The sequence below is a fragment of the Haemaphysalis longicornis genome, unplaced genomic scaffold (assembly GCF_048455015.1).
Source record: "Haemaphysalis longicornis isolate Haplotype H1 unplaced genomic scaffold, Haemaphysalis longicornis Haplotype H1 scaffold_19, whole genome shotgun sequence".
NCBI lineage: Eukaryota > Metazoa > Arthropoda > Arachnida > Ixodida > Ixodidae > Haemaphysalis > Haemaphysalis longicornis.
Window position 1 is genome coordinate 7444894 of NW_027526288.1, and position 11346 is coordinate 7456239.

The following is an 11346-nucleotide window of genomic DNA, read 5'->3' on the forward strand; positions in this document are numbered from 1 at the left end:
ATGTTTTTCCCCTCGTCCTCAAGCCGAAGCACGACCGACGGCGCCTTGCCGTATCCCAGGCGTTTCTACACAAGCTCCGAAGAGTACGCACCGAGGAAATGCGACCTCGCTCTTCTCTTCGTGTTCATCTGCGCCATCGTGTTCCTGTTGGTCATCTTCGCGCGAAGCTTCCCCGAAAGGCAACACATATACGCGCATCTTCCGTCTGGCCCTGTAGACGAGTCCCGGCCCGCCCAACTAGCGCTCGCTGCTACACCGACCCAACCCGGCACCAAACGAGTCGCGCCACACCGCCCTCGAGATACGGTGCCGGTGGCCCGTCCTCGTCAACTCGTACCGGGTATAACCGCAGACGCTGGGTACGCTACCGATGCCGATTCGACCGGGAGCGCGGACACCACTGTGGCGGAAAGTCAACCCCGACATGATCCCGCGTCGATCAGAGAGCAGACGTCGTCGTCAAAGCATTCCACTCATGTCTGTCACGGCATCGGCTGCAAGGAGCTTGCCGATGAACTGCATGATCTTCCCGACGACCGCATTGATCCCTGCAGCGACTTCTACCAACACGTATGCGGAAACTGGCTCGAGAGTCACAAACCATCGCCAGGATCCGCCTTGGCGTCACCGCAGATGCTGCGGCTGAGAAAGCTCGAGCGAGTGCTCCTCACCGAGATGAACAAAGAAATGGACGAAGGTTCCCTCAAGCAGCTTCTGAAGCTCTGGCGTTTCTGTCGGGACAAGGCCGGAGGACACGACTCACTTAAGTCTTTCCAGATGATCCTCCGAGCTTACGGCTTGGACGGCTTCCCGTACAAGAGCAACAAGACCCGCGACGTGTCTGTGACTGCCGCTAAGGTCCTTGTACACGCCGGCATTCCCGCTCTCGCAGACGTGGCGATAACCAAGTCTGTCCTGAAGCCGGGAACACCAGCTCAGTTGGCCGTTACAATAGGGCCTCCTAAACCGCTGTTTCGCGGATTCGTCCGAATGCCAGACGTGCACACCGAGTGGTTCTACTCGGCAGTGGAGACAAGCGGCCGCCTTCCAGACGTGTCGCAGCTTTTCAAGCTAGAGCAGACCCTCGTCAAACTAGCCGGAGAGAGCACGGGGGTGAAGAACTACGTCGCAACACCAGTGTCCCAGCTTATGAGCTCTCGCCATTGGAACTGGCGCGCCTTCCTCGAGAGGGTCTTCAGTGGTCTCTTACACGTCCGCGACGACACCTTAGTTCTGGTCAAAGGTCATGCCTTTCACAGGAATCTGGTCGCGCTGATCGAGCGCTTCGGACCAGGAACCGTACTCAATTACCTGGCCTTCAGGGTCTACGTGCGGTACTCGCTCTTCCTCAACTTTGACGATTTCATGGAGCTCACTCTCCTGGCAGGGGCGAGACTGCCTGGTTGGGAGGATGGCGACTCTGCGAAACAGGCGGCAGACTTGCGTTGTCTGAGGGCACTGTCTAAGACTCTGCCCGAACCGTTCGCTTACGTTTACTGGAACGCCCAATTGCGGAGCCGGCGTAGCGTCAAGGACGCGACTGACGCTCTCGTCGAAGACGTGATCGGAGAGGTGGCGCGTCGCGCTAGGTACGACTTGAACTTGACGTCGCGCGTGACCAACCGGTTCCGCGACGACATTTTCAATCTCCGGCGACAGATCTTCGTTCCGGACTGGCTCAAGGAGCCAAGGCTGAGAGACCGCTACTCCCACCTTCTCTTCGGGCACGGTATGCACTCGCCAGTGCTAACCTGGCAGGGCGCCATTGAATCGCTGGTGGTGAACAACTTCAACCAGCTGTTCAACCGCAGCTTCGAGACATTCTGGAGGGGACCGCCTCTTCGAGAAGGCCCTTGGATTGACTTCGACCACGGCTACGTAGGCGTTCCTCCGGCGGCTGTCGACAAAGACTTCACTAAGGACGCCTTCATGGTGCACCATATTCCCAGGCTGGGTCTAGATTTGGCGAAGCAGGTGTTCGCCCACCTCACGGACTCCGACAGGGAGCTCGGTCCGGCAACCTACGTGCCGCACCTGAGGCTCGAGCTCCTGGCGAGTTGCTTACAAAGGCAATTCTACGGCAACCGGTCCTCGAGCGAGGTTTCAGCGCGGGACGACGCGTGGGACCTGCTCGCACTTCCGGTGGCCCTGGAAGTGTTCCGGCAGAATGCAGCGCACGGAAATAAAAAGTGAGACATCAGGCGCTTAATCGCGGTGAAGAGCCGCTCAAGTTCATTCAAAGATTTAGAGACAAATCACACAGATTTTAAACTAACAATGTCGTTAAAATGGCTGCTGTCGATAGTATACCACAAGAGTAGATGCCGAAGGGAGAGTCGTAAGAACGGAGGGAGAGACTTGGTTGGTTTGAATGCTTACTACTAGGAGCATCAACCCAACGGCGTGATGTGGAGCCTGGAATACAATTCGTAAGTGACCATTTCACGACAAGCACGATATCTGCCTTTCAGTGGTGATGTTAATGAACAAACTCGGCAGTACTGACAGAACCACGACCTATTTGTCCATAATGCTATGAGACTTAAATATCACTTCCTCCTTGAGAATCGTAATAAAACTTTTATTGTGGGTTACGTAATTCCCCAGCCTTTGAATTTCCCATCGTGCCTTTGCACTGCATGTTGGCTTACGGATCAGTAAAGCATCGGTACTAGGTGCATAATATGCTGCATTGCGAGTAATGAGGCAGTACACTGCTTAAGACACTTTCTGCAGTTTTTTTAGGAAAACCCAGAGGAACAAAATCTTTTAAACAGTCGCATGCGTCACGGGCGTGAGTGCGTCGGCCCGGGATCATCCGTATGCCGATCGGCCATATGTAAGCCAGATTTGTTTGTGTGCCATATCTTCTCCGTGAACGGCGCGGATTTTGCACTTAACGAGTTGAACAGTGCTTTCGTATCTTTAGAAAAATCCGTTAACCGGTATCGGCAGGTCACCACTAACCGACTATCGCCATCAGTGCTTGTTACCACTAATATCAGGACAGGTAAGCCACCGAATACTTTTTGCCCGCATTGTGCCTCTTGTAAAGCCCTAATTCGTGAAACGTTTCATGAAATCGAATAGCTGTAGCTGGTTTACAAGTTGTTCCTGTAAGAAAAAAAAATATTTCCGAAATAAGCGTTTGAGAATGCAAAATAAACATTTCTGACAAGACCTGACAAGACCCTTTCAAAAAATTGGCCGCGTATCTGCTCCTTTCATTGCAAATGACGTCAAAAGACGATAGTCTTTATCGGCTTTTGCGAAGTAAATGCCTCCCTTCGCTTTACCGCTCACCTGTCATGTTGTTCCTCTTGCGTCGCGCTCCTCCCAAGGTAAAGACGCCAAATGTTTGCTTAAATCATTTTAAATTTCCCGCGTTCCACTGCTCCAAACCGGGTGTCTCGATGCGAACGCTGCCGTACGGCGAAGACGCGCGTTAATCGAGGCACCCTACTTCAACGTTTATAGAACCGCGTTTCCCTACCCCACATGCGTTGCAATCAGAACGTGGGAACTATCTAGTGGAACCTTGCGTAACTGTTGCCGGTTGATTTCTTAAAATGGCGCAAGAAGCTATAGTGGCGCCGGCGACAGCAGGCGACGGTGGAGTGAATTCTTTTTCTGCAGTTGATGAAGTATTTAATTTCGCAAAAGTCAAGAATGTTTGAATTTTTATAAAGGAACACTGCAAATATCACTTCTGTATTGATTTGTTGTCTCATATTTGCGTAATGTCCTGTTCTTCTTCAACAATGTTGACAAGTATGAACATTACACCGGACCAAGACGGGTAGATTTAGCTATGACTGTATAAGACTATTGCGCAGGCGTTCTCTTGCTTTGGCCGGGTGGCTGAATCGAGTCACAGACAGACAGACGGACAGACAGACAAACATACAGACATATAGACAGACCGAAATTCTGGGTTTAAGTAGCCCAAGAAAGACTATCGTCTTTAAAACACTTCCTCAGCACGGCCTGTAAAGTTTACAAGACAGCCTTCTTAACTGCCATTGGTGGTCAGCGTTTCCCTTCTGATTACCGTAAAAAAAGGTTATGGTGGCGAAAGCTCCAGTGACCTAAGGCGGCAAATGCTGAACACACCTCGAAAAGAAGGCGCGGGTTTTAATCGGTGAATACACCCCCGAAAAAGCGGGGCAATTTCAGCACGACGTTCTATATCTGCGAAATCAATGCGGAATTCCCCAAGTCGACGCATGTATCGTTATTAAACGCGTAAATGTAGGTGATTGGGGGCCTTCACAGGTAATAAAAAATGGCACAAATACTAAAAATAGGGCTAGGAATGCATTTGTGTTTAGTAGTGCAGCCCACTTTAATGATTTGGTGTGTAGAGCTTCATGTACTTGTATATGACTGCTTTGTACTTTGATAATTAAGGGCCTTCGTACTTTGATATGACTGCTTACAGTGCCCCTAGCAAATGCCTTCCCAGCCATTGATGTGTGTATAATTGTGAAGCCTACTTTAAAGGGACGCGGTCGTATTACGTATAGTGGCAGGATGAAGGATGCACGAACCATAGTAGATGATGACGAGGTGGATTTTAATGTTAGGCAGCCATTTTGACACGAGCAAAAGCTAAGCCCACATCTCCTTCGTTGGTTAACTTGTTGGCATTATGGCATGTGGTACTGTCAATTTTCATCTTCTTCGACTTGGGAAGAAATGCCTGCACATTAGTACACAATCCCCATATTTTATGTTCCAATTTTTGCGTGACCGCCTTCGGCGATTAAGCGGGATTTCTAGGATGGACGAGGAGGGAGCCGTAGGCGTACGGATGTGTAATGTTCCAAGCCGTCACCGGACGAGCAAGTCAGTGGCACATCTACAGGTACGGGGTACGGGGACACCACCAGACGACAGCCTGGAGGTAGCGAGGTGGCTCTCAATGCCGTTGGGCTGCAACGATTTGAGCCTCCACGTGGCTGCGTGCCTTTCTTTGCTCCAAAACCGGTTGATATCCACGCGAAGAAAAGACGAATACATTTTGGGCCGGGAGCATCCGCGAGCTACCGGAGATGGGGGCTGAGCCTAAACCTGCACGTCACGTTAGCGGGCTCCGTGGACCCGATGATGTCCAAAAACTTTTGTCGAAATACAGGGTATGATGAATGAGGGAAGCAAAAGAATGTGGTATGAATCGGCATTTACAATCCTGCGAGGACGCTTCACGGAGTTATGGTTCTTGAGTAATCTCACAGTTATCACCGTGAATTCACCTGCGTAGTGAAATTTACAGGCCGCGCCGCGCAACGCTGCTCAAGCCTCGTCACTCTTTAGTGAAAGCTGGAGGAGGAGGACCCTGAACCTGACACTCAATTTCGGCAGACGTCCACTTTAGCGCCCCCAAATAGTCCGCCCGTAAATCGCCATTTTAAAACGCAGGTTCAAGTTCCACGACTCCCGATCCTACGCCACGGACCGCCTGTTCTTCTACGAGTTCGCCCTGGACCGATGCGAGTCATACGATGAGCAGTACTTCCACGAGCGTCTCCACCACGGCGTCCGCTCCCCGGCGCCGTACTCCGTCAACGGGCCGCTGCGGAACTTACCTGTCTTCGCGGATGCCTTTGGCTGCGCGCACGGCACGCCCATGAGACTGAAGAACGTTTGCGCTTTTTGAACTTCCGAGCCTTCGCCTAGATCAGGAACGAGTGACGCGTCGTCGCAAGAGGAGTGCCCTCACTGTTGTTTTTTTCTTTTCAAATCGCATACCGTATAACGGGAATCATGACATCTTTTCTCCTTTGTAATATAGTAAGAAAACACAGCGGCAAACTTTTACTATAGCGTAATTGCAAATTTATTTGCGTTCATGCATTTTATGAGGCAGATTTTGCTGTAGTAAATCTGCATTCAAAGGCAAACCGCAACAATTAAAATACCAGAATGAAATGTTAATAGTAATTTTTCCGGCTCCTCGCTAGGTTTGTCTACAAAGTAAAAATAGAGGAATTTAAACTGCACGGCCGAATTTACGTGCCCAAGTGGGAAAGGAGACATCCTACTCTCGCAGAGGCATATTTCAAGTGACACCTGAAAATTATACGGTTGGTATTTGTTTTCGCGCGGAATAGTTTTGGTAACAAGTTATATGGCTTTGAGAGCACTTAGGCCTAGCTTTGATGCTGTGGATGTCCCATTGGCAAAAACGAAATTTTTACACAAGAACTTAATTGTTACTTTATTACTTACCGGCCAATTTTGATGGTGAAGGTGTTGTGTTGAGTGACATCGCGTTAATTGTATTGCTATTACACTTTAGCGGCGATGTTAGAGGTCGGCGTTAAGAGCCGCCGGATGCATGGGTTTCGCAACGCAGACGATGAGGCGCGCCGTAGTGGAGGGCTCCGGATTAATTTGGACCACCTGGGGATCTTTATCGTGCGCCGAAATCTCGTACACACGGGCGTTTTTGCTTTTCGCCTCCATCTTCACGTAAAGGAGCCATGCAGACAAAATACAAGTTTGTTTTATTCGAAAGATTTCATGGTCCCCAGCCCTACCGATCTTTATTCACTGGGAAATTAATTAATTTAAACTTTTGATTCTCCCGCCAAAACGTGTGTTTTCGTAACGTCTGCAATGACGTCACAAGAACATATTTTCGGATCACCGAAAATGTTGAATGCATCGGGCTCGAGGGCGACGAGCTGGCCTTTGATGCCCACGAGCTGCCCCCATCGACCGCGGCAGCCCAGGCGGCGGCGGGCTGCCTGCTCATTCAGCGGCACTGCCGTGGGCAACGTTACTAGATATATAATCTAGTAACGTTGGCCGTGGGGGCCGTGTGTACGCCGGAGCGTAAACACCACCGGAGCTGGTTGGCAGTCCCGGCAGCCGGCACTGCCGGGCGCCCGCAGACCCTGCCGCACCTGCTCTTCGAGTGCCCGGAGTTTGTGGCGGGGAGACCGGCGCTGCTGGCCGCGCTGAGGGGCGTTCGGCCGATGGACGCTGGTCCAGCTGCTGTGGCCACCGGGCAGTGCCAGGGACTGGAACGGAGTCTATACGAGGCCTTGGGCTCCTCCTTCCTGGACGCTTAAGGACTTCTGCCCACTCTCCGCTTCCCGGCACAGTGATTTAGGACAGTCTTTAATTTTGGTGTCTTTTTTTTTTTTTTGGTACCGTAAGCCACACTGGCCGAGGTTGAGCAAGTTTCGCGTGGACCCTGAAGGGCCGTACTGCGCAAGCGCGAGCATTCGATTGAATTGGATTGGATTGGAAATCCAATCCAATTGGAGAACGGTTGTGTAGAGAATTGGGTCTGCACATTCACCGGTCTGCGCATTCCAGAGGAGTGACGTCATAGCCGCGGCAGACGCACTGGCGCCGGCGCGTGCCCAGCTGTGCATCTCCGTTGCGTAGTAAGTAGCCAAGTCTGACGCTGCTCCGGAGCCGCTTGATAGCCGTTTCGCGCGGCTCCTGGAGAGCCGTACTGCGCATGCGTGAGGAGCAGTGACTGGACTGGATTGGATTGGATGGCTGAACCTTAGCTCACGCTACGTATATCCTGACATAGCCGAGCTAAGCCACTGCTAATTTTAAATGCAGATCATTTCTTTAACTCACATGTAGCGTCCGCCGTCCGTCCGCAACAGCTCAGCGCGCAGGTGCGCCCTCTCCCCCACTCCTCCTTTCCCGCATCACGCTACCCTCCTCGCTCTCAACAACAGGTCCGCACCCCTCCCCCTACACTATATAAAAAAATAATACTTTCCGGCGCCTGGTTTCGATCGCACGACCCTGCGGGCGGAACGCAAGGTACATGGTGCTCTTCCCACTGCGCCACAAAGCCGACACAGATTCAAAGGCTACGAACGCGCCTTATATCCTTGACTCATTCAAACTACGTCAAGAAGCTGCTGATACAACGCATTCACTACCTGTGGGCGGAACGCGATGTACATGGTGCTCTTCCCACTGCACCACAAAACCGACACAGAATGAAAGGCTACGAACGCGCCTTATATCCTTGACTAATTCAAACTATACGTCAAGAAGCTGCTGATACAACGCATTCACTACGACCAACTCCCCAAACACTAAATGTTAACGCAATACACCCACCCCCTATACGACGGATTTACTCGATCGAGTCCCCCTCGCGGGGAGATGGGCCCAATTTTTTTGAAATCTTCTCTTGTGTCATTTGGGACAGCCCGAACATTTGCAGCTGTTTTTTTGCTCCTTGTGTGAATGTGTGTGTATGTGTTTTCGCTTCATTTTCCTGTTTTTGCCGTCGTGATAGAACACCAAGAAAACATATGCCATGCGATCAGCCAGCTGCGCTCGGCCTTGAATGAGCCGGGCGCCTGGCATGAGAGCTTACAGCGGAGGAACTGCAGGGGAACCACTACCCGTTCAACCACAGAGCATGGTGCTTGAAGGCGATCGCCCTGCAGCCCATCCGAACTCGCCGTCGCACGTCGGCTCTCGTCCATTGACATCGCGGGTTGTCCTGCCGGCGCTGCAAGTCCCCCACTTTTATGACGAGCCACGCGAATGGCAGGACTTTTGGCACCGTTTTGAGGCGGCCATTCATAAATACCCGGACCTACCCGACATAGAGAAATTTAGGTATTTAAGGTCTTACTTTACCGGAGACGCGAAACGCGCCGTTGAATGGATCCGCCTAAATGATGCCAATTACCGTCAGGGTGTGAAGATCCTCACCGACCGGTTTGGACGCATATAACTTCTCGTGGACGACCGCGTAGATAGTCTACTCACCATCGCACCGATTCAATCGTCGAAGCAAGTGGCACGCCTCCGAGACCTGTACGAGCAGGTACAATTCAGAACTGGCTGTCCAGAGAGCCTTAATTGTCGTACCAGCTTCCGAGTACGCGGTGATCCTGAACCGAATCCTCATGCGCTCGTTACCTGAAGACCTGGCGATTCTCTATCGAGCGCATGAAGGAGACCGCCGACGACAACGTTGAGCCAACATCTACAGAAGAGCAAGTCAAGGCCATCATAGCGTTCTTGAACGGCTTTAACACACTGCTTATAGAGTGCTTGTTGTGCCCAAAGAACATGCAAAATTTTTATTTGCATTGGTGATGAGCTTCCGTGGATTCATTCTTGATGGCACAGTTAAAGAGCATGCGACTAGTGAATCAGAATTTTTACCTTTTGATCACGTTACAGTGGCCATGGAGGCCAAATACAACTCCGTTAAATTTGAAAGGAATAGCCTTTGGTAACTCATACAGCTTCAAAGACTCTTTTTGTACCGAAGAAACACAAGAAATAGTGAAAAACTCAAATTTCGGCTACTGTGAAGCACTAAAGACATGGTTATCAGTGTGTTAACTGCATGTTACCATTCAAGTGAAAATGCAAGAAAGTGTGAAAAACTTGCAGATTTCACGTTGCAGTGGTTGCACCAAAACCGTACTGATTGGTGTACTAATTGCACATTAGCATTCAAGTGATAAGATCAAGCGGAACTAGAGTCCCCACTACAATCACGCTTGTTCACAGTGGCCGCCTATAGCACCAGCAATATTGTGTGATGTCATAGAAAAATCCCTGTAGGTGGCTGGGGTGTCGCCACTGCTTCATCAGTTTTTCCAAATGTCTAAATTTTATTTGTTTGAAGTTTCTGATAAAACTGGCATTGTAATCAGAATAGAGCAGACTTCTTACTGGACCAAGCTCGCATTTTGTCTGCACGGCTACTTTAAAACACCACTGCACTCAAATTTAATTTCCACACTGCAGCTTCCAGCTAAAATGAGTTTAATGTGTTCGAAGAGTGGGCCTCCTCCACGGACAAAGACAATATAGGAGGTTAAACAAGGCTTCCTAGCACGGCCAGATAATGTCACAAGTGCTCGTCATATAGTTAATCTAGCGGTATCTGCCGCGGGTGAAGAAACTGCGCGACCGTCGCAATCGGCATTTCACTGCGCAGCCAGTTCGTCCATCAGGTGCCGCTACCCTCTCCTTCGCCGTCGCAGCTACGAAGTTCTACAGGCCGCCCCGGTTTTCATTGTGACATTATCTGGTCACTTGCCTGTGCTTGCCTCAATGGGCCGTTTCGCTTCCTATGTATTCTTGCTCCATGGCTTCCTCATAACAGAAATAAGGTCGCAACAACCAATGCAGTTATTTTAGTTTTATTCATTTCCAGTTGCATGACATACTAAGCCTGTATTCAGTACAAATGCACAACTACAGGCCAGTGTAACATGACACACTAACAAAAGAAAGTGTGTTGTGACAGCAAAACCAAATTTTAATTTAGTGAAATAAGAACACCTTAAATTACATTACAGCGACATCCGTTTTAACTACAGTTGAATCACGATAATTCAACTCTGATAATTTGTACTTTCACTTAATTCAAACAAAATTCCAATTTGGCCCGCTATTCTTTTAAAACTCAGTCATTCAGTTAACTCGCACTTTTTGCGTGTCCATACCGCAAAACATCTACGGCTTTCCGGCAACTATTTGAAAATTTGCAAGCTTATATAATCATAACAGTCGAAAAATAGAAAAATAAGCACCTCAAGCCTTCAAGGAAACAAGGCAATGCTAGTAAACAAACATTCAGATCGAAGCACAAGCTAGGTAGACCGTGATGTTTCTCAGCTTTCTAGCCTTATTTACTGTTTCCAATATGCGAATTAGGAACCAAAACAATGAACAGGCCTCAAGAAACCTCTCAACATGATTTGCTGCCTGCACTTGTCGAAGCGGTTAAAACCACGCGGGCCACTGTCGCAAAAACGAAAAGAAAACTCGCAATCGCGTGTTACCAAAAAGAAAACAAAAACAAAAACAACACGGCAGTTGCAAAAGTGTTGCACACAGCATTAGGCTTGTGGACCTTACGCTTCTGCTTTGTTTATTTTGTGCAGTTAGTGTTTAAAAAGCTTAAAAAAGAATAATGATTAAAATTAATGCCTAATCTTAATGTGTGCTGTCATTTTGCCCAGAGTCATATATGCAAGAACGTCTGATAATTCAAACAAAATCCTGGGGCCCCACAGAGTTTGAATCATTGCGAGGCTGCTGTAATGAAGATTTCCCTGCCATGTTAGGTTTCAATTAAAATATGTTGCTAGATTAGAAAGACCTGCTTATCAGTCTCAGTAAAAATGAAGCTTTGAAATTCCAGTGCAAATAAACGAAGAGGTTGGTCAAACTCTGTTCTGTGCGAGTGTCATCTGCAATGCCATTTGGAAAAGACATAATTTAAATCTGTCAGGAAAGCACAGCCCAGATAGCCAGCAAAGAACATACAAAAAGAGCTCACGTTCTACTTACGGAGACAGTCTGTCAAAGTCCAAAAACATT

The 11346-nt window shown here is 49.3% G+C and overlaps 1 protein-coding gene across 1 annotated transcript; it reads left to right on the plus strand.

Annotated features, from left to right (window-relative positions):
* LOC144166825 (neprilysin-2-like) lies at positions 1-7079 on the plus strand. The gene is made up of 3 exons (XM_077696312.1): positions 1-2189; positions 5422-5644; positions 6900-7079. Exons 1-3 carry the CDS (start codon positions 1-3, stop codon positions 7077-7079), a joined length of 2592 nt encoding a protein of 863 aa, XP_077552438.1.
* The last annotated feature ends 4267 nt before the right edge of the window (positions 7080-11346 follow it).